Source organism: Grampus griseus (assembly GCF_964374135.1).
Source record: "Grampus griseus genome assembly, chromosome: 8".
In the NCBI taxonomy this organism is placed as follows: domain Eukaryota; kingdom Metazoa; phylum Chordata; class Mammalia; order Artiodactyla; family Delphinidae; genus Grampus; species Grampus griseus.
Window position 1 is genome coordinate 65,819,657 of NC_139002.1, and position 23,505 is coordinate 65,843,161.

Here is a 23,505-nt window from a genome sequence, read left to right on the forward strand (position 1 = left end):
GAGGTAGATGGACCTAGAGTCTGTCATACCGAGTGAGCTAAGTCAGAAAGAGAAAAACAAATACCGTATGCTAACACATATATATGGAATCTAAAAAAAAAACAACAAAAACAGGTCAGGAAGAACCTAGGGGCAGGACAGGAATAAAGACGCAGACGTAGAGAATGGACTTGAGGACACGGGTAGGGGGAAGCGTAAGCTGGGAAGAAGTGAGAGAGTGGCATGGACATATATACACTACCAAATGTAAAACCGGTAGCTAGTGGGAAGCAGCTGCATAGCACAGGGAGATCAGCTTGGTGCTTTGTGACCACCTAGAGGGGTGGGATAGGGAAGGTGGGAAGGAGACGCAAGAGGGAAGAGATATGGGGATATATGTATATGTATAGCTGATTCACTTTGTTATAAAGCAGAAACTAACACACCATTGTAAAGCAATTATACTCCAATAAAGATGTTAAAAAAATTATAAATAAATAAATAACAATGATATTCTCCTGAAAAAAAAAAGTCTGTGATAGACCATAACAGAAAAGAATATGAAAAGGAATGTATATATATGTATAACTGAGTCACTTTGCTGTACAGCAGTAATTAACACAACATTGTAAATCAACTATACTTCAATAAAAAACAAAACGAAACAAAACAAAACCACAGCAACTCAATATCAAGTGGAACCAGATGGCCCTTCCTCTGTGCTTCTATAGCAATCTGTATAGAACTTCTTTTAAAAAGAGTATTTCTTTAAAGCATTTGTCTTGCCCACGAGTCTAAAAGTTATCTCAGCAGTATTTCCTTTACCCAGGTTCTCACTCCACCCCTCTGCCCAGACTCCATCTCTCACCTGCATTACTATAATAGTCGCTTTGTGGGTTTCCCTGTCTCTGGCTTTACCCCAGTAATGTAATTGCCACATCACTGCCAGAGGGAATCTTCTAAACTATATATGATCATGTCATTTCCCTGATTAAAATCTTTGGTTGGATCCCTAATGCTTTCCAGAATAAAGTGCAATTTCCTTAGCATGTGCTGCCCAAAGTGGGGACCCCAAAGCACAAAGGTTGTAAGGTTTGGGGTGTGCCACTCTCACAAAGGAGGTTGAATTCTTGCAGCCTATGGGCTTTGCATTAGTGATCAGTTTCTCTGGTTACTTTTATTAGGAGTTGCTTGGGGGCCATTCATGATTTCTGGTTCCAGGCCCCCAAGCTCACAGGAACAGTGACTGTGAGGCCCTGTGGGCAGCATTGGGCCAGGCAGCAAGCTTTGCTCACCCTAACACAGGTCCTGGGGCTGTCCCATAGGTATGATGCTAGCCTGGATCCATCAGGGACCCAATATTACAGGGCCAAGGTCGGGGGTGGGCAGGAACCCAGTTTCTTACCAGAGGGGCCACAGCTGCGGCTTGAATTCTGATTTGCAAGTTTTTTAAACTCCATGAGCTCTGCATGGTCCTTCTCATACGTCCTCTTCAGGTTCTCCACATACTGCATCATCACTTCTGTTGCTTTCGACATGCGCTTTTCCTGCAGGGAAGAAGAGTGTGAACACACAGGGCATTTGGATGAAAAGCTCATCAGCACTGTTTGCTCTGAGCCAAGCTCTGGGCTGGGGGACTTGAAAGGATACAAGGACCAATCAGACGTGACTCTGCCCTCTAAGAGTTTGCTGTCGGTGATGTGAGTTGAGACAGGGGCTCAGGCACCTGCACTCAGGGATAACAAGGACGAGCCCAGCCACAAAGCCTCAGGAGATGAGAGGGAGCAGAGTCATCTCTGCTTGCAGAGAATTGGTCAGGGGAGGCTTCTTGAGACGGAGTGAAGTGCTGTAGCATCTGGGCACATAGCTATGGGCAGGAGAGACAAAGAGCATTAGCCAGGGAACTCCAAGAGCCAAGGTCCAGAGGCAGGACATCACAAGGCTTCTATCGAGGTGAGGATTTCCCCTCCAGACAGGATCCTTTGCAGAGTGAAAGGGGATGCCATCACGAATTATGCTGGGACAATAAACATATACCAGAATTGTCTGGAAAGCCAGGAAAGCACAGGTCATCCTACTCATGTAGGAATCAGCAAATGGCTGGGTTTGTTCGCAAGAAGAAAAGGTGAGTTAGGGCTGGGTTGTGAAGGACCTTGAATGCTAGACTAAGGAATTTGGACTTATTCTGAAGGAAGAGGGGAGCCATCGAATGTCTTAAAGTAAGGGAGTGTCATAATCAGGTCGCCAGTGGAGACTGGACTGAAGGGTGTGAGACTGGTGGCAGCAAGAGCAACAAGAGAAGAGAGGATGAGTGCCTGAACCAGTCCAGTGGAACCAGAGAAGACAGTGAGGACAGAGACACGGAAGCCACTTGGAGAAGGGTGAAGGCTGGAGTGAGCCGTGCGTGGGCTGAGAAACACTTTCACGAGGGCTGTGCAAAATGGGGAAGAGTCTTCTCTACTGACACCCCGTGGATCCCTCAGAGATCCTTGCCCGCGGCCTGCCTGTCCACAGAGGGACATGCTCAGTGACTGTCCCCTGGACAAAGTCCCCACAGCCCTGAGCTGAGACCAGCCACTTCCCTAAAGCCCTCCCTTGTTGCTGCTCCCAGCTGGAGTGGCTTCCTGGGTGCTGCTGCTGAGTTGGGTGCCCTTTCGCCGGAAGCACATGGGTGGGACAGCCCCGTGGCTTGTCCTTCCTTCATTCTATGAGAACTGCCCAGGGCTGGGCCCCAGGAACACCCCTGTCATGCAAACCACGCAGCAGGACATGGGTCCACAGTGACAGCAACAGTGATAACGACACCCAGGTGCTTTACAAGTGGCACAGTGCCCTGTATGGCAGGTACTGTCAGCATCCGCATTTTACGGTTGGAGAAGCTGGAGCACAGAGGCCCAAGGCCACACAGTGAATCCTTGTGGAGCCAGGATGAGAACTCAGGCGGTCTGACCCCACAACACCATGCTGGATCAGGGTGGCACCCTGAGTGCCTCACGACTTCAAAGTGGCTGCGAGGGAGCCAGACTTGGGCCTGCACCCCAGCTTTGCCCCACGCTAGTGCTATTACCTTTCTGAGACTTCACGTCTTCATCAGGGGATAAGATTACTTACTTTACAGAGTTGCTGGGAGGATTAATGAAACAAAGCAGTTTTTCCTAAAGCACATTTTGCCAAATACTAGTTCCCTGGGAGTTGAATAGGTATTTTGTGGGAACAAGAAGGGGGAAGTGATTCTTTACTCAAATACATTTGAGAAATATGTCGGTAATGTTAAACAGACTTTTTCATTACAGGACTTCTCAAAGCCTTGCTTATGCCAACATACATTAGAAATCTCCAAGAAAGGAAGGTAGTATGCAGCAGTTCTCAAATGTGGGTATCCACAGAAAGCTTTTTCTGGGGAGCACCTCAAGAATATGGTGGGCCTTCAAAAATACACGGAGACGACTACGATTATGGACGTAGGATGTCTGGCACAGAGGAAGCCATCCGTAAGCAGTATCTGTAGTTGCCACTGCTTACATCCCTGCTCCAGTTACTGCAGACAGAGCAGAGCTCACCTGGCGGACGGCCCCCACCATCTCGGCACGGCTGGAGAGGCGGGCAGCCAGGCGGTGCAGGACAGCGATGTCCTCCAGCAGCTTCTGGTAGGTCTCCCGGTGCTCACAGTGGTGCCAGAGTGAAGCTGAGGACTGAGGAGGGAGAAGGAACATCACATGGGGTCCTCACAGACAAAGACTTGACCAGGGCTGTCACAAGACGAGCCCTGGCCCCATCCTGGCCGAGAGGAGGGGCCTCGGCAGGGCCCAGGCGATGGCTACTGCTGGGATTGGAGAAGCCCAACGTGGACACTCTGTAGCTGGCTGGCCTGAAGGAAGGGAATCACTTCTGGGTCTCTGGTCCCCAGGGTGCTCCCTTTGCCATCCCAGGTCATCCAGCCCCCTCCTGAGAGGCTGCCAAGGGCTCAGAGGCCTTAACCACAGCCCTGAGGTAACCAAGCCTTTGGGATCTCGGCCTCAGCTCCGCCCAGCTCTGAGGAAGACTGCCTGGCTCAGGGCCTTGGCCCCATTTCTCACTTCAGGAGACTCTACTTGGTGACTGAGAAAAGCAGGAGACCCGGCACAGCCCTTGGGGAAAGTGTCTCCTGCAAGGATTCCCCAATCAGGCTCCACAATTACCGTAATGGAAGCTTTGAAGTGTTCCAGTTCCTTCTCTGTGTTCTCCTCTGTCAGGTTGCGTTCCCTCTCCGCCTGGTTAATTCTAGATTCTAGGGTGTAGCTGTCATTTCTAAAGGCCAAGGACAGTTGTACAAACACGTTCTGTTGGGAACAAGAGTGTTGGAGAGGTGCTAGGAGGAGTTAGTGCTGGGAGCAAGGCTCCTGGTGGAGTTTTTGCTCAAGGATTTTAAATCAGCTCCTGGAACCAGCCCCCAAAGCAGCCAAGAACAAGTGAAACTCTCCCTTAATGAAGTAAACTGCACAAAAGATGGCGAAATAGTAACCTGAGGTCCATGCCAGGTCCTTCCCAGGACCAGAAGACCAAACACATTTTACTGAAAAAGAATAAGAGAATAACACTTTGCTTTTTCCTGAATGTCAAGAAAATAACATCCTGTATATGGGTTTAGATAAACTCGGGCCAACACAGCTGATTGCGTAAGCAGTTTGGATTCATGCTAGGATTTATGGCATGCGGGTTCTGGAGATTTCACATGAAACCACTGTATTTAAAGAAACCCCACTTGAGATGTAGGCCTGTTGACTCAGAGCAAACTTCAACCAGCATCTTATCTGAATATTCCAAATCCTACGCTGAAAGCAGCTTTTACAAGCTGCCAGGAGATTAAACAAAGCCAAGTATGATCCTGTTAGGAGAAGCTTTCTGGGACAAATATTCCATGCCAAAAATGCGGCCTGCATGAATGAACTTTGAAAGGTGGTGTTGATCAGACATGGAATTCCTGGTCTAATAGGAAACTACTGGGGAGGAGAAATAGACAGATGGACTCTACACAGGAAGGAAGCAATGGCCTTCATTTTTACAGCCCTCATTTACCTTGCCTGTGTCAAGTGGTAGATTTACACCCTTAGGGTGAGTTGATTCTGCCTGAGCATCTGAAGTTCATGTAACATGGCCCACGGGGGGCAGACATCTCCAGACGGAGAACTGAAGACCCTGAACTGCTCGATGATGATGATGATGAGGGCCACATTGAAAGCTACTCCCTGTTGAGTATCTGCTATACGCCAGCACTGGCAGGAGTTTTATGCACCTTAGCTTGTTTAATCCCTCAACAATCCTCTGCCATAAGAACTGTTATGTCCACTTTATGGGTAAAGAGACCGAGAGCAGAGAGGTCATTAACTTGTTCAAGGTGTCACAAGGGAGTAGCAGAGCCAGAATTCAGCCTCAGACGATTTTATTCCAAAGCCTGTGCTCCTCTCACCATGCTGAGTACAGATTGTGTCAGCACACACCTGAGGACAGGAGCGCACCCTTAACCAAAGTGCCCGCGGCCATCACCACCAGCGTCAGTGGGTGGGGATTCTCTGTCTTGCCCAAGCCTCAGTCAAGTTTATCAATAATGCTCAATATTTAGTTCTCTATAACTGGGTTATCCCCTTAATGGCAGTGTGATATAAAGAGCCCTGAAGTCAGTCAGAACACTTGACTCCAAATGCTGATTCTGCTAAGCACTGGGTCTGGGATCTCAGATAACTTATTTAATCCCTCAGTTTCCTCCTTTGTTCTGCTACCTGCTCTACCTGTTTCTCAGAGCTGATGGGGGGGTCAGCTGAAAGGATGGATATGTGTGTGCCAAGGACTGTGAGTTCTACGTCTGTGTGCCAGGTAATTGTTACTATCTGTGCCAGATATTTTACGCAGTCCATCTCCCTGTGCTTATGGGGTCCACCGGGTCTCAGTAAGTGTATGTTCGTTTTCTTGTTATCAAGGGTAAACTGTAAAATCTTCCATCCTCCCAACCCGGAGTGAAGTATTCTGGAATCATCCATGTTCTTGCTCCCCTCCTTCTATCAATTCCAATGTAATTGTCATGGAAACAAACTACTGCTGGTGCCGGAGGTCCTCACTGTCTCACCTCCGATGCATTCTCTTTGACCATGTACCCCTTCGACAGAACGAAATGCAAATTCCTCTGAGCTCACTCACCAGCCCCATTGGGACAGCTTCTCTACAGAGACAAGGAGGCCCCGAGGAGAATCATGGGAGAATCAGGGAAGGTGGGAGAGCTGACAGCATAGCCACCACCTTGGCTGAGCTGGCTTCCTTACGTCTGAAACCCTCAGAAGGAAAGCACCTTCTTCCTCCAGATCAAAGTCTGAAACGTGAAATCTGACCATCTTTTAATAATTTTGAAATAAATTTGATTCAGTTCTGCAGCCTCCCAGCTGCTCTGTGTATCTAAGTCATACTTTTAAAGAAAACAAACAACCGTTGAAGAAATGTGGAACTTCCAGCTACCGTCTCATCCCTGACGAAATTTGACAAAATCTTCCATTAACTGGAGTGGTGGTCGGGGGCTTGGTGGCTCAATAGGGCTGATCACGATGCCCATATTCCCCCCATGGCCACTCATTCTCATGTTTGTATAAAAATGTCAGGAGCAGAGGCTGGAGAAGGAAATGTTCTGAATGAACCCACTCAAGCTCAAGTACTCAATTTCATAAAACACTGGAGTTACTTACCTCAACTTCCTTTTCAGTGAGTGGAGGGGCACTGTGAAAAAGAAAAGACATGCAAATGAACTTTATCCAACCTTTGAAATAAACCAAAAGGTGCCTTTGAACAGCACGCAGACCAGGTGTTTCCAGGAATTAGAGTAAGCAGGGCTGGCGAGATGGAAAAGATGCAGGGTACCCTTTGTGTGAGTTCTGTAACCCGTGAGATATTCGCCAAGATAGTGACTCCTGCAGAGGAAGTATGGTGGAAACTATTAGATCCTGGGGTCAGTGCTCCACCAGTGCCTCTACTAAGTGTGACTTTGGATGAGTTATTTAATCTAAGTTATTTAATCTCATCTGTCAATTGGGAATAATATCTACCTTGCAGGAGTCTTATAAGGAATATATATATGTATGTATAAATGTGTATATATATGTGTCTATATTCACCTATATATGACATTCACACGTGTATGTATGTGTATATATATGTACATATGTGTATATTCATATGACATCCACACTCAGCAGGCACTCAGGAGATGTTTATTATTATGACTAACTCACAGGCATGCTGTGAGGACTTAATAAAAGACTATACAAGCTCTATACTTCATAAGTTGTATACATCTGAACAGCCATTATAATTTTTCTGGGACTGCCCAGGTCTGCAAAGCCTGACCCTCCTCCTGCCTCTGAGGGGTGTGACAAGGGTGCATGTGAGCCAGAGGATAGACGGTAGGGAAGAGTGGCCAGAGCTCTTCTCCACAGCAAGAGCCTCTTCTGATGGCTGGAATCAGAGTTTGGCCGAGAGAGCCCCAGCTGGTGCAGAGGGTGCGGTTCCCACAGCAAGCATCCTCCGCTCTGCACCCTTGCTCGGCTGCTGCTCTGGCTGGTGACTAAAGCAAGCCCTGCTCTGAAACCCGGACGACGTAAATAACGCACCGGGCCCTTTCCTGTGCTGGGGTGGGAGAACGGGGAGGAGTCCTACTGGCGTCACAGGACTTGGCAACCAGCATGCCATCGATAAGGTTCTCAGGAAACACAGCTTCCTCCCTTTGACGGGTGTGGAGGGACCCCGAGAGCAAAGGTAGGGGTCAGCAATCTCTGCAAGGGGTTGGTTCTCACCCCTGACTAGGGACTATGAGAACCTTCCTGTCAGGATGAGGCAACAAGACCCCATGGCCATCAAGTCAGCAGAGTACAGAGCACGAGATAAACAAGTGCAAAGCTGTGTGAGGCTTGCAGTTCTGGCCACAGGCCCACCCGTCAGGCCCTTTCCTCTGGGGGCCAGCCAACACAATCTCAGCTGTCATATAGGACATGCACATCTTGCTTAAATGGGTTATCAAACTCACTGAGCTTGCGTTTGATTCCTGGCTTTGTTTGGATATTATGTGAAAATTACGTTTTCATCGATTATTAACCAAACTTACTTTTCTACCTTGATTACTCACGTTCTGCTTTTTTGCTATAGAACGCATTTTTGAAAAATGTACAAGGCCCTGAGGACCCAGGGAGGTGTGGTTTAGGTAAAGAAGCCACATGACAAGGTCAGCTCCTGAAGCAGAGAGCTATGCCTCATGAACTGGCACAGGCAGGGAGGGGCAGAGCCATTACCCTCCAAAAAGGTGGAGGCCTAGCAGGTGACGTACAAGGAGACCACTCTGGATGTGCCTCAGAATTCAAACTGCCTTAATAGGCCTTAGAATAAAATCAAAGGCCTCTGCGAACTGGCCCCTACCGGATTCTTCCCACTCTTCAGCCACATTCGCCATTCTGCTCTTCAAACACACTTACGTTGTTGTGGCCCCAGGGCCTTTGCATTTACTGTTCTTTCCTTTTTTTCATGCTCTTACATTTGCAATTCAGTAGTTTTTAGTATATTCATAAAATTGTACAACCATCATTACAGTCAATCTTAGAACTTTTTAATCCTCCCAAAAAGGGACCCTATACCAATTAGTGGTCACTCCCCCAATCCCCAGCCCTATACAATGACTAATCTACTTTGTCTCTGTGGATTTCCCTATTGTGGGTATTTCATATAAATGGAATCATACAACACATGACTGATTTCTTTCACTTAGCAAAATGTTTTTGAGGTTCATCCATCTGGTAGCATATATAAGTATTTCATTTTTATGGCTGAATAGTATTCCATTTTATGGATATATCTGATTTTATTTATTTATTAGCTGATGGACATTTGGCTTGTCTCCATTTTTAGCTTTTATGAAAAATGCTTGTTATTGAACATTCACATACAAGTTTTTGTGTGGACATATACTTTTCATTTCTCTTTGTTATATACCTAGGAGTGGAATTGCTGGGCCATACGATAACTGTATGTTTAACTTTTTTTTTTTTTTTTGCAGTACGTGGGCCTCTCACTGCCGTGGCCTTTCCCGCCACGGAGCACAGGCTCCAGACGCGCAGGCCCAGCAGCCATGGCTCACAGGTCTAGCCACTCCGCGGCATGTGGGATCTTCCTGGACCGGGGCACGAACCCGCGCCCCCTGCATCGGCAGGCGGACTCCCAACCACTGCGCCACCAGGGAAGCCCTGTTTAACTTTTTGATGAACTGTTATTCCAAAGTGGCTGTACCATTTTACTGAGAATTTCAATTCCTCCATATCCTCACCAACATTTGTTATTTCCCATCTTTTTTATTAAAACAATTCTAGGGATATAAAATTATATCTCATTTTAATCATTTATGATAAATCATTCATTTAATGAATTTTTCATTTATTATTCATGATAAACCACTTGAATTTGCATTTCCCTAATTACTACTGATGCTGAGCATTCTTTCATGTGCTCATTGACCCCCATATATATTCTTTGAAGAAATGTCTATTTAAATCTTCTGCCCACTTAAAAAAATTAGTTGTCAACACTACTCAGCCATAAAAAAGAATTGAAATTTTGCCATTTGCAGCAACATGGATGGACGTGGAGGGTATTATGCTAAGTGAAATAAGTCAGACAGAGAAAGAAAAATACTGTATGATACCACGTATGTGGAATCTAAAAAAATACAACAAACTAGTGAATATAACAAAAGAAGAAGCCAACTCACAGATATAGAGAAGAAACTAGTGGTTACCAGTTGGGGGGGAGGTGGGGAGGGGCAAGATAGGAGTAGGGGATTAAGAGGTACAAACTATTATGTATAAAATAATCTATAAGGATATATTGTACAACACAGGGAATATAGCCAATATTTTATGATAACTATAAATGGAGTATAATCTTTAAAAATTGTGAACACTCTGTTGTATACCTGTAACATATAATACTGTACATCAACCTCACTTCAATTAAAAAAATTTAAAATTAGTTGTTTTTTTTATTGAGTTATAAGAGTTCTTCGAAGATATATTATAGAAACAAGTCGCTTATCATATATGTGCTTTGCAAATATTTCCTCCCATTCTGGGGGTTGTCTTTTCACTTTCTTGATGGCATTGTTCACCTATGAACCCCACCTGCTTCTCTTTGAGTTCGAACCACCTCACCTGGCCCTTTATTATTCTTTTTGTTTTGGGTGTATTAGTCCTGTCTGAACTATTGGACTTTGACCCTTCTGGGGTCAAAAATCAAGTCTGGTGCTCCTGTGTCCTATCTACAATTGAATACAGGGGCCACCCAATATGTGGTCTTGTGCAACCCATGCCCCAATTTTACCTTCCAGGGAGAGACTTGTGGACCCGCAGTTTGCGAAGCAGCACATCAGAAATATTGGGCATGACATCCAGGCCACTCTTTGACTCTTCTTCCTCAATAGCTGGGGAGAGTTCAGAAGGGGGCCCTGAAAAAAAAAAGTGTTTAATTTATAAAATGTAATACTCTTGGCAATTTGCTTCAGGGGGTAAGGAATAGCTTTAACATTAATTGGAACCTGGTTATATGCCAGGGGCTTTATAATTGTTATTTTATCTTCACAATGACCCAATGAGTTAGACCTTAATCATCCCATTTTTCAGGTGGGTAAACTAAGACTCAGCAAGATTAATAACTTGCTTAAGGTCACAGAACTGGTAAATGGCATAGGCTTCAAATAATTCTATCTGCTCTAAGTTCTATGTTCTTCCCATTGCTCTCCATGGTACCAAGCAGGCTCTTGTGTCTGGGGTCTGAGGTTGGTTTCTGGTAACTGGAAAATTGTTGGCTCTTTGGCTATAAAGTTTGGAAAAGTCCCCTCTCTTTGGCAGGCTTCTCAAGAGGCCTGCTGCCCAACTATTCTTCCTCAGATGAATTCAGAAGTTCTATCATCTGTGTCCTACTTAGAAATCAGCATCTGGTTCCACATCCCCATAGACAGGAGTAGAAACAGGGTTTTTCCAGAGTAAAGCTAAGGTCATTAGATCTTTTACAGATCTCAGAAATAGATGCCTCCTCATCAACAGAACCAATAAATAGCCTTTTTTTTTTTTTAATCTCCTAAACCTGTCGTGGGTTTGTGCTCTGAAGGCAGAAAGAACAAACCAAGTACTCTCTTTCCCACTAATTTTTCTCCTGCTTGAAGACAGCTCTTGCACCTCTCCAAAGCTTCCCTTCTCCAGGTTGTAGCCCGATTTTCCCAACTGTTCACTGCGGCCTCTAGATGCCACCCCCTGACTGCACACATTCTGGTTGTTGCTGTCCCAGAGCCCAGATGTGCTCTAACAAGCTCTTAGCTCAGGAGCACTGTGGCAAATGGTCTTGGCATTGACATTAGTTATTCATTTAGCACTGACTTGCTGTGCCCTACACTATGGGCTCACAGCACATTTAGGATTAAAAGCCTTGAATCTCTTTTACTTGAACCAAATCAGGTATCTTCGTCCCATACAATGGTTATTTTCCATTTGCACGCAGGACTTTTAGTTATCCGTGTTTTGCCGTCTTTCATGGGTTTGACCCAACAGATTTCCAGAACTGTAGTCCAGGCCAGAGATCAGGACTACGGGCAAGGTTGCGGTAGCCATCTAAATGGAGCTAAGATTGGGAGTCATGTGAATTAGAAGCCTCCCCAAGGGAGACCATGCAGAGAGAAGAGGAGGTATAGTTTGGCTCCAGGTAAACAATGTTTAAACACTTTGAGCTTCCCGATAACTGAACAGTGTTCATGAGTTTCCTGGTACTCAAGGAATCCAGCAAAGTCCGGAGGACCATCTGTCAGAGTCAGGGCAGTCAGCGATCCTTCTTTGGATATGAGATTCAACTCATATCAGGTAGCTAGTTCTCTTAGTTACCTGTCACCTCTTGGGTTCTGTCCTGACACTTACTGCTGTCTGACGTTTCCATGTGACAGATGGCAAACCTTGTGGTGCCTCTGGTCACCCTCTACCTTTATGTATTCCCCACTGCACCCAGCAGAGAGATAATGAAGCAGTGGGCTCCTGAGAAATCTATGATTGACATAACCGTATGAGGTCTAATAATCACAGGGAAGTCATACGAGGGGATTTTGCCTAGAAAAGTCCGCTAGGTAGAACCCCACTCCCCAAAAAGGGATGGGTTTCTAGCCCTGCTAAAATGGCTGTCTTAAGAGTGATCCCAGAATTTCCCTGGTGGTGCAGTGGTTAAGAATCCGCCTGCCAATGCAGGGGACATTGGTTCGATCCCTGGTCCGGGAAGATCCCACATGCCGTGGAGCAACTAAGCCCATGTGCCACAACTACTGAGCCTGCGCTCTGGAGCCAGTGAACCACAACTACTGAGCCCTCATGCCACAACTACTGAAGCCCACGTGCCTACAGCCCATGCTCTGCAACAAGAGAAGCCACTGCAATGAGAAGCCCGCGCACCACAACGAAGAGTAGCCCCTACTTGCCACAACTAGAGAGAGCCCACTCGCAGCAACGAAGACCCAACGCAGCCAAAAATAAATAAGTAAATAAAAATTATAAATAAATAAATAAATAGAGTGATCCCAGAACCTGCCACCCTCCTGATCTCAACCAAATTAACAACAATAACAACAACAAAAAATTTAAAGTCAACTAAAAATAGACCAGCAACTCTCAAGTACAGGAAAAGGCAATAATCTTTAAAAATAATGGCCAGAGAAAAACAGAACTTACTAGAAATAAATGTAGAGCTCCCACCCTTGATAATCCTTCCTTCCTCCCTCAAAGAATCAGTACTGAGAGGAAGATGTGAGAGGAAACGTTGTGACAAACTTTTGTAGTCACTTTTGTGACTACAGAGCCGGGAGAAGTGGACCGAGGGGTGGGCAGGCAGCTGCAGAGGCGATTCAGAAAGTTTCTCTAGAGTAGAAGGATATCCATCCCACCATAAGAACACCCAACAAGACAAAAAACTGCCTGTGCTGCTATTTGCTTTTCGTACTGAGGAGGAGGGAAGAGGAGAAGCAGAATGACAGCATAGTATTCTACCAGAGCTGATGATCCCAAACAACACAGAGGGACTTACCAGAAAGGAAAGTAAGAGAAAACAAATAAAACAATCCCTTCTGATAGAGTGAGTGACAGGAGACACATAGAAAGCCCCAACTGAAGCTGTCACAACCCCTACCCCCATCCTGCACTTCTGAGAAATAGCAGAGTGGCCAAATTCTTTGGATTTTGTCTATCTTTTCCTTCCTTTATCTGGCAGGGGAGTGAGAGTGGCTGCTGGGAATAGTTGGGTTAAGTGTGGAAAATAAACACCTGGGCAGATTGTCCCTATAATTCTACCCTGAACTGGTGAAATAATCCATGCCCCACTACTGCCCACCCAAGGGAATAAGATATGCCCCCACTTCAGTGGAATAAATTCAAGTGTTAGACTATTAACAGAGTTATAGAAGAAGAGCAGAAACCAACCCACAACACCACTATCCACAGCACCAGCTGAACTTCCTCTTTTCCCCACCACCCAAGCAATGACAACGCAGACACAAAATACCCAGTCCTCAACTAAGAGCTGCCAGGAGGACAGAGATCTCAGAAAAGGTAGGAAAAAGTCGGTGAAAATTGACCTACACAATATATCTAGGTCAAGAGAAAATCCAGGTAGAAATGTCCATATCAAAAAAAAATTAAATGAAAACAAATGGCATGGCAACTACACAAAAATAGTATAGTCAAAAGAGGAAGGAAAGAGGAGAGGAAGGTATAAAGGAAAGAAGAAAAGAAACATGCTGGAGACAGATGTCAGAATAGAAACATAGATGCAAGAAACACATAAAATGCATTTTTTGTGCAAAATGTATACCACAAATGTCTTGACTCAAGGAGAAATTAGAACCTGAAAAAATGAAAATAGGAATCAGAGGTGAGATGAGAGGATCGCACAAAATGGAAGAAGATTACAATTTAAGGAAATAAACTGAAGACCAAAATAACAAAATGAAGCAAAAAATTCTAAAAATATAGAACTAACCAATATGTTGGAAATATGCAGGAGTAAAACAGATAGAGCCTCAAGCCGAATTAGTGGGAGAGATTGAGATGAGCACAAGGAAGTAAAGAAGGAAAGAAAGATTAAAGTATTGAGAGGTAGAGTAATGGACCTACAGTGGAGACACTGAGGAGAAATTTACAGATTACGGTGGCTCTGAAGCAGTGAAAAAACAAAAGGAACAAAGAACACATTCAAAGACATAAGAGAAGAAAAAATTTCCTCCACTGAGAGAAAAGCTGAACTTGCAGACTGAAAAAGCACACCAAGAAAAAAAATATATATATATACATATATATAAAACCTTACTCTTTTCTATGCATGTATATATATCTTATATAGATCCATAGCTATATATGAACATAAAAATGCTTCTCCAACTACCCTCATAGAAAGAGTAAGTAACCTACAGGGAAAGGTAAGGGTTGAGAGGTGCTGGAAATAAGCTGGTCTCAGACTTCTCTACAACACTGAATACAGCGTAACATCTACAAAGCTCTGGGGAAAAGAGTGATCCAGAATTTATAACCATCTAAGCTGTCCTTCAAGAATAAGAACATTTTCAAACATGCTAGAATTCAAGGAAAATGCACTCTAAGCCCTTCTAGGAAAACTATTGGATGATGAAATCCAGCTAAACAAGACATAAATCAAAATCATAAGCTTGGGAATTGTGAGCCACAGTAAAGGGACTGGTGGTGAACATTAAATTCACTTACATATAAGCTTAAAGCTAAACAACTATGGAAATTATGGTTATAGAATGGAATGTAAATGTTACAACCTTGAGAGTATAAAAAGAATAACTTATCATTTGTATAGGTGGAGATGGAAAGGTTAGGAAGAAATATGAAAGTGGGAAGAAATACTGCCGTTCTCATCTTTCCCTGCAATAATCCAAACTTGAAATATGTAATATAAAAACGAACCTCAATGACTCCAAACCCTTAATGCATTTCATAATATCTATTTTAAAACTTTTTAAAACTAACCTCTTTTTTTTTTTTGGAGGAAGCAATTACCAAAATTCAGCAAGCCCTACAGTTTCACTTCACTTTAATTCAAGTTCAATTAAATTTTCATACTTTTTATTAAAAAAAAGTATATGGAGCAATCTATAATCTCCCTCACTCCTTCTGTATTTGTGGGAAAGGGGATGTTTGATGTAAGCGATTTTTACTTTCTTCTTTGTATTTTTCACTGTTAGTTGAATTTTTTGAAAATCGACGAGCTATTTTTAATAAAAACAGTAAAATTATTTTAAAAATATCTGCCTATACCACCTCATTCCAATGAAAGCTTTTGTTTCTGGCAATCTCCAGGACTTGGAAAAGTAACTTTGGGGGCTTCTGGTTAAAGATGTGCTGAGGTCCAGGATGATCCCCCAAAAGGTCAAAGATATTTGACCTGGGGATCAACTCTCTTCTGATCTATTTTCTCAGGGAGGCCTTCTCCTTGCCTGAGACCTGAGGGCCCTGAGCCCCAGACTGGGGTGTCTGGAAGGACTGCCTCAGCCCACACCTCTCCCAACGTCCAGGTCCAGATATCCAGCCACGTCCTAGACATTACCCTCTGGATCAGGATAACAAAAACCACTTCAACAGCCACCATTGATCAAACATAAGCTTGCATTAGATGCACTTTCTCATTTACTCCTTAGAATATTTGCAGAGCAAATATTGCTAAGCTCAGTTTCTGGGGATGCTGCGAACTAGGAAACCGAAGCTCAGCAAAGTTAAGTAGATTCCCCAGGATCGCAGCTAAATACTGGTAGTGCCAGGATGCAAAGCCAGTTCTGTCAGACTGCGACATCCAGTCTTCTTCCCACAGGCATTCAGATGTCCAAACCCAAACGCGTTGTCTTTCTCCTTAAGGGAGCTCCTTCTTCTGTGCTCCCCACCCTGATTAATAGCACCATCACCCCCTTGGCCGTGCAGACGCACACCTGTTGGTCTTTCTGGTCTCCCTCTCCACCCCATCCCCTCATCAAGTCCTGCCAAGCTGACCTCCAAATGGCTCTCAAACCTATCCTCCCCACGTTCCCTCCTGTCCATCTCAGTCTACAGTCCCATCACCTCTCACCAGGCTGCTTCCATACCCTCTTACCTAGTCTTCCCACCTCTAGCCTCAGCTTTCACAAACTGTCCAGAAGAATTATTCTCAGACTCAGCTTTGATCCTCATGCTTCCTTACCTACAGGCTTCTCTGGCTTTGCAAGGGGTGCTAAAGGAAGTTCAAACTCATTAATTAGACCTCAAAGACTTTACCTTCTCTGATTCCCACCTCCACTCCACCCTTGCTGCCCATCTCTTTGGGACACATGGCTCACACTTGATTCACCTGGGATTCCTTATGTTCCTGGAACATGCCAAGTGCTAGAAGATGCCTGAGTGCCTTTGCTCCTGCTATTCCCTCTGCCTGGGATGCCCTTCTCTTCCTCAGCTCAAAGCTGCTTCTCCAAGGATCCTGCCCTGACTCATTCACCCCTACTGAGCTGGCTGCGTATTCCTCTGTGTTCCTAGGTACTTTATGGTCTTAAAGTCTTGACACAATGTATTGTAATGACATTGTCTACCCTTGTATTTCCTCTCCTACAAGGTGAGGGTGAGCTCATTAATTTATTCAATATTTATTTAGTGCTTACTACGCTCCAGGCAATGAGCATGGAGCTAGGCATATAATGCTGAGCAAAACAGATGTGTCACTGTCCTCTGGGAGCTTGTTACCTGGCAGGACAGATTAATTAGAGAAATACCCAAATGTTACTTTTCATGCTGTGATAGATTTTATAAGGGAGAAGCATCTGGAGCGTGCTGGAAAAGTCTTCCCTAGGAAGGTGACATTTGAGAAGATATCTAGAGACTGAATGGGAGTTCATTAGGCAAAGAGGAAGAGAGGAAGAACATTGCAGGTAGAGGGAACAGCATGAGCCAAGCCTAAGAAGGAGGAGGAACGAGTTGCTGAAGGAAGACCAAGACGTTGAGAGGGAGGAGGAGAGTGGTCCTAGAAGATGCTGGGGAGGTGAGCAGGGTTCATCGCACAGGGCCTCTTAAGCTCTACTAAGGATTCTAGTGCTCATTTTGAGAGGAGAATGAAGCCTCTGAAGAGGCTGAACCAGATTTGCATTTCAGAGATTCCTCTCGCTGCCTGCGGATGGTGGATTGAACTGGGTGAGGAGGTCAGGAGTGCAAGCAGAGAGATGGGATAGGAGGTTGTTGAGGGAGCCAAGGGACTGGTAATGATGGCAGGGCCTGAGTCTCCTTCACCTCTGCACCCCCAACATGCAGCCCAGGAACTGGTCCACAGTCAGCCTCATGTCTTTGGCTTGAAATGACCTGCAGATGATCAAGACCCAAACATCCTTCAAAGGGTCCCTGTGAAGAGAACTGGTTGGCTTGTTGGAAAGACCAGATGCAACAGGGAAGAGAGTCTCCAAGTCCTCAGAAACCGAAGGAGAGCCAAAGTTCTTAAGACTCCAGAATGTTCTAGATTTTCCCCATCTCCCAGAGGAGCAGCCAACAATCATCAGGAGATCTGAGTTTTTCCCAATGAGCTCATATGCACTGTTGTATTTAGAACCTGTTAAGGGGGCCAGACTTTCTAGCTCCCGGGAGGAGTTTACAATACCTTTGGTCCCAGGTACAGGCGGGGACGAGGCTCTTTGATGGAGCTTTCAGAATGTAGGAAAAGGAAGTCACAACCCTGCTGATCAAGCACATGTGGTTGCCCGCCACATCTCCAGACTGCCCTCTATACTGTGGAGCACAGAGTACAATGTCCCACTTAGCTGGCAAGAAAGAATTCTACAACCTTGATGACAGGAATTAAAATGTATGACAGGTTCCTGCTGGAATAAAGACCAGTATCGCATAAAAACATTACCTCAGCTCAGTGAGGTAGGTACTATTCTCACCCCCATTTTATAGATGAGCAAACAAGGCATCTAGAGCATAAGAAACTTGCCTGAGGCTATGCAGCTGGTAAGTGGGGAAGCTTGAGCTTTTAACCACTCAGATTCTAGAAATGAGAGAAAAGTGGGAGGGAGGGTACCTTTACTGAACACCTTCCATGGTTAATTTTTTACAGTTTAGTGTTTATAGGAATCAAACTCATTTACCTGGTAATTTTATTTCTAAGATCCATCTTGTTCCCTGTTGGTATTAGATAGTGAGGTGTTGCTGTAGTAGTGGATGTCTACATTGTTATAATTTTTTGTAAGTTAACTTGGCAGTATGCATATATATTTAAATATAAATACCTTTTGATCAAGCAATTCTACTTCTAAGATACTATCCCATGGAAAAACTCATGCATTTCTATAAAAATATATCATGGAGAATGTTCATTATAACATCGTTTATAGTAGAGAAAGAATACAAACAACCTAAATAGTAATCAATAAGAGAAAGGTCAAACAATTTATATAGTTCCTCATACCACAGAATGCTACAAAGCAGTATTAAATTTTATTAAAAAACTCAAAGCTCCATATGCACTAAATGAGAAACTTTCTAATATTGTTATGTAAGAAAGACAATGTGACAGAGACAACTGGTCATCCACCAAAATCTGCCCTCCTCAGCTTCCATGTGAAAGGAGTTTAATATGGACATATGGCCAGCAGCCCAGCTAGTGACAACATTCCCCAGTATCCCTTGCTGCTAGGTATTGCCATGCCACATCATCACCAATGAACTGGGAGCTAAAAAGAGATATGCAACTCCCAGTTTACTTAAAAAAAAAAAAAAGCCTGCTCTGAACTTCCATTGTTTCACCTTCCTACAAACTGGAACACAGATTTACCCATGATCCAGCTTCAACCATGTAGACAAGTGTAATACCTCAGGGGATAGCAAAATGACAACAGAGAAGAAACCAGGGTCTCCGAATGATCACATGGAGCAGAGCCACCTGTAACCCGACAGCTCACCTTAGAATTGTTACTTAAGCATGAAACAATCTTCTCTCTCCTATAGGTTAGCAAACTTTGGGGCCTCATGTCAAAGCAACTTAGATTTTATCTTAATTAAAGCAGGAAGGTTGCAGAATACTTTAAAAGAGTTACTTACATAGAAAATTTGGTAGTAAATATAAAAGAAAGTACATCATGACCACATGCATTTTATTGCAGGACCATAAGGGTTTATTACTATATATGGAAAATTATTAATTAATATATTAAATGATATAATTTATATGATTCTTTAAATAGATATGCAAATTGACAAAATTCAACATGAATCTTAAAACTCGGAAGAGAAGAATATATTTCCTTAAAATAATGAAAAATAAAAATATAAAATAATACATGAAATAATATATTTTTATATTTTATATATTTTCTCTTTCTACATATTATATGTTCTTCTATTTAGTGATAATATAAATATGAAATAATAATAAAAAGTTAAAATAGTGCATCTATTTAATAATTAGGTACAACATGGTCCTTGAAAGAAAAACACACAAAAAATTCAATTAAAAACAGAAAAAAGGCAAGAGTTCTCCTTATCACCATTGTCATATTAGAGAATGTTGCCAAAATAATAAACCATATACAGATATACAAGAGAAAGACACATACACATGCACAAGCACACAACTAAGACAAATAGTGAATTTGATAAAATAAAATAACAGATTGTGAATGTGAAAAAATGAGGTATTTTGCAAAGTGGTCAAGAGCCTTTGGATTTAGACACATCTGGGTTCCAATCCTGGCTTTAGCAGTTAATTACCACCTCCCTGAATCAATTTCCTCATCTGCAAAATGGGTATAATAAGACCCACCCCTCAGGGTTGTTGTAAGCATTAAGCGAAATATTGTCAAATGCTTAGCATGGGTCCTGGTACATAGTAATCACCCTAGTTATAATAATCATGCTACTTAACCACTATTGTAATCACTACCATTTGTTAACAGTAATATTTATTATACAAGAAACATGTATAATACCAAGCAGCATTCATCTATGACACTAATTATCAGTTAGGAAAATCTAATGAAAAAAGTCTTCTTCATAAATAAGCAAAAATATAAATCATGTAGAATTTGTCTCAATAAGAGATATGGAAGACCTTTACAAAGATCCTTAAATCTAGTACAGGAAAAAGAAAGGAATACTTAAATTAATAGAGGGACAAACCACGGGCCTGAATGAGAACTAAATGTTTGCAAACTAAATAACTGAAAAATCTATGAACTGTAAAACAAACAAAACTAGGACAGTTCTGAATCCAGTGTGTAGCCTTAGAGCAATCACAATTAAAATGTTGTACAAGATGACATAAATTTCACTTAAAGAATAGGTAGGTGAGAGGCAAAACTGGAAAAGACCTGGAATCCATAAATCTTAGGTTACAGTTAAGAGCTTTCTGAAGTGTCCTAGTCCAATAGGGAACAGAAGCCCACAGAGGCTGAAGAACATATTTAAAGACACCGGACACCGTTAAGTGGTGTCTGGCCATGAGCTCCAATCTCCTGAATTCTTGTCCAGTTGCTCTATTAATTTGCACTGAATCTTTGTATCTAGAATATAATGAATACTCTGAAAAAGAAGAGCAATGGGGGAGAAGTAACCCACTGTACACTAGAACATATTATAAGGCAGCAGTAATTAAAATGGTACAATACTGATCAGAATAAAACAGAATCAAGGGCCCAGAACCAGTCTTTGCTATACATTAAAAAAAGATGCAGTGTATGATTATCTAAGCCACAATGTAATAAGAAATATAAACACTATTAAAATATTATTGAGGTAACAGAATCTTAAGTCTTCAAATACCTATATCTTAAAACAAATTTCAGAGGTATTAGCAAAATAAATATAAATAAATCAAACTGTAGATAAACTACCAGAAAATAGATTTGCTATCCCAATTAAGGAGAAGTAATATTTTTATAATGATTTAAATAATAGAAGATTTTCAAAGGAAAAGATAGGTTAAAATTACTGTATAAAAACTTTATGATCTCTCTAAAATAATACAAAATTTGTTCAAAGGCAAAGAAAAATGAAAAAGTATTGACAAAAAATACAGCCAAAGAACGGTTACTATCTATAAGGTCTACATGTATGACCAACAAAAAACCCAAGACCCAAATGAACACATGAGTAAAGAAATAAATAGTTAATTCACCCATTAAGAAAAAAATGTTTTAAAATTTTAAGTTTAAGCAAATTAATTGAAGTAATAATGGAACGGTATTTCGCACTACTACTACTAATAGTAGTAATTGTTATTTTGGATCATCTTGTTCTCATTACATTCTGGCCAATAAGGAGCAAAAGCAAAGCAAAGCAAAGTCTAGTGCAGGTAGTGTTTAGTGAGAAGACCCCTCACTCAGTCTACAGGGAGCATCACCCATTGGAGGCAATATGGTAAACGCAAATATTCCTACAAATATTCCTACACTTTGACCCCGTGACTCTCAAGCCTGAGAATTTATCCCGAGAGAGTAACTTAGAGGAAGAAAGAAAAAAAACCTACAAGTACAAAGTTGTTTATAGTAGTGTTGTTAATCATAGTTAAAACAACTGTAAACATCTGAAATACCCAACAATAGATACATCAATACAAAAAAGGAAACTATGCACCCATTAAATGATAAATATGAGGACAAGTCAAACTATAATGGAATTAGTCGTGAAATAAGTATTTTAAAAGTAGAAACAGGGGACTTCCCCGGTGGCACAGTGGATAAGAATTCGCCTGCCAATGGAAGGGACACAGGTTCGATTCTTGGACTGGGAAGACCCCACACATCGCAGAGCAACTAAGCCTGTGCGCCGCAATTACTGAGCCTGCGAGCCACAACTACTGAAGCCCACGCGCCCAGAGCCTGTGCTCCGCAGCCACCGCAGTGAGAAGCCCGTGCACCGCAACAAAGAGTAGCCCCCGCTCACCACAACTAGAAAAAGCCCACGCACAGCAAACGAAAACCCAATGTAGCCAAAAATAAATAAAATTAAATCTTAAAAAAAAAAAAGGTAGAAACAGGGAGTTACATCTACACCACCAAATCAATTGTGAAAAAATTATAAATAAGGGTAAATACTGGAAAGAGTAAAAACTGTTGCTTTTTCAGAATTTATGGGGTTGCGGGTGAAATTTTAAGATAAATCTTTTCCTAGGGTTTTAAATCTGCTTTAAAAACAAGTTCGAAATTAAAAGTAGAGAAGTATATCATATTTTCCCAAAGATTTCATCTAAAGATGAATAATTTTTTTTAATTAGTACTTTAAAAAATTGTTGGAGAGTCAGGCGTGTAAGCCAGCCGGAGCGGCAGCGCCGGTAGCAGCGACCCGGAAGGGAGCGCGAGGCGACGCTGGCTGCGGGGACCCGGTGACAGTGCAAGAAGTACTAGATTTTACAAGTTTGCACCATGCGTGAGTATAAGCTAGTCGTTCTTGGCTCAGGAGGAGCTGGAAAATCTGCTCTGACTGTACAATTTGTTCAAGGAATTTTTGTTGAAAAATATGATCCTACAATAGAAGATTCTTATAGAAAGCAAGTTGAAGTAATGCACAAGAGTGTATGTTTGAAATCTTGGATACTGCAGGAACGGAACAATTTACAGCAATGAGGGATTTGTACGTGAAAAACGGACAAGGCTTTGCGTTAGTTTATTCCATCACAGCACAGTCCATATTTAATGATTTACAAGATCTGAGAGAACAGATTCTTCAAGTTAAAGACACTGATGATGCTCCAATGATTCTGGTTGGTAATAAGTGTGACTTGGAAGATGAAGGAGTTGTAGGAAAGCAACAAGGTCAAAATTTAGCAAGACAATGGAACAACAGTGCATTCTTAGAATCCTCTGTAAAATCAAAAATAAATGTTAATGAGATCTTTTATGACCTAGTGTGGCAAATTAACAGAAAAACTCCAGTGCCTGGGAAGGCCCACAAAAAGTCGTCATGTCAGCTGCTTTAATATACTAAATGCATTGTAGCTCTGAGCCAGGTCTGAAGAACTATTGCCCAATTCAACAGTGCCAGCATTCCAACTTTATTAAACCTGCCAACACCTTAAACGGACTTTCTGTGGTGGTACCCTTTAAGGGGCGGATGAAAGCTACTACATCAGTTTGCACATTCTAATCACTTTCCAGGATCACAAGAGAGATTTTTACTTATATAATAGTCCTAGAGTATGCAGCTGGTAAAACCAGAGGCTACAATCCAGTATTACTGTTAAGAGACATTTTTCATCCACCAATGTTGTACATGTATGAAAATGGTGTACTGTATACTTTAACATGCCCCATACTTTATATTGGAGAGTACAATAATGTAAATCCTAAAAGCACCACTATTATTTTAGCATAATAGAAGAGAGTCCAAAGAGCTCCTACATAGACTACTCCAGATAACTTCACTTCTTTGATACTTGTAGCTTATTGTAATTTTTAAAACATAAATTCAAGGTCATTATCAT

At 42.6% G+C, this 23,505-nt stretch overlaps 2 protein-coding genes across 4 annotated transcripts in view; one reads left to right on the plus strand and one right to left on the minus strand.

Annotated features, from left to right (window-relative positions):
- The window catches only part of IRAG1 (inositol 1,4,5-triphosphate receptor associated 1), a gene marked incomplete at its 5' end in the record, with an annotated part of 117,330 nt that overhangs the window by 25,333 nt on the left and 68,492 nt on the right, over positions 1-23,505 (minus strand). For all 3 annotated transcript variants that reach the window (XM_082660483.1, XM_082660482.1, XM_082660481.1), the window contains 5 exons: positions 1,385-1,526; positions 3,540-3,671; positions 4,158-4,298; positions 6,687-6,717; positions 10,357-10,480. In XM_082660483.1, coding sequence (XP_082516609.1) covers positions 1,385-1,526; positions 3,540-3,671; positions 4,158-4,298; positions 6,687-6,717; positions 10,357-10,480 — 570 coding nt within the window. The remainder of the gene's footprint in view (positions 1-1,384; positions 1,527-3,539; positions 3,672-4,157; positions 4,299-6,686; positions 6,718-10,356; positions 10,481-23,505) is intronic.
- Positions 22,327-23,276, plus strand: LOC309826014 (ras-related protein Rap-1b-like). Its single transcript, XM_082659950.1, has 2 exons — positions 22,327-22,507; positions 22,633-23,276. Exons 1-2 carry the CDS (start codon positions 22,448-22,450, stop codon positions 22,999-23,001), a joined length of 429 nt encoding a protein of 142 aa, XP_082516076.1. The 5' UTR covers positions 22,327-22,447; the 3' UTR covers positions 23,002-23,276.

What these genes read in the sequence shown, in the direction of transcription:
- LOC309826014 (XM_082659950.1), top strand. Translation starts at nt 22,448, where the DNA reads ATGCGTGAGTATAAGCTAGTCGTTCTTGGCTCAGGAGGAGCTGGAAAA. An exon ending in CTGGAAAATCTGCTCTGACT is followed by an intron (nt 22,508 to 22,632) that starts GTACAATTTGTT and finishes GCAGGAACGGAA; the next exon opens with CAATTTACAGCAATGAGGGA.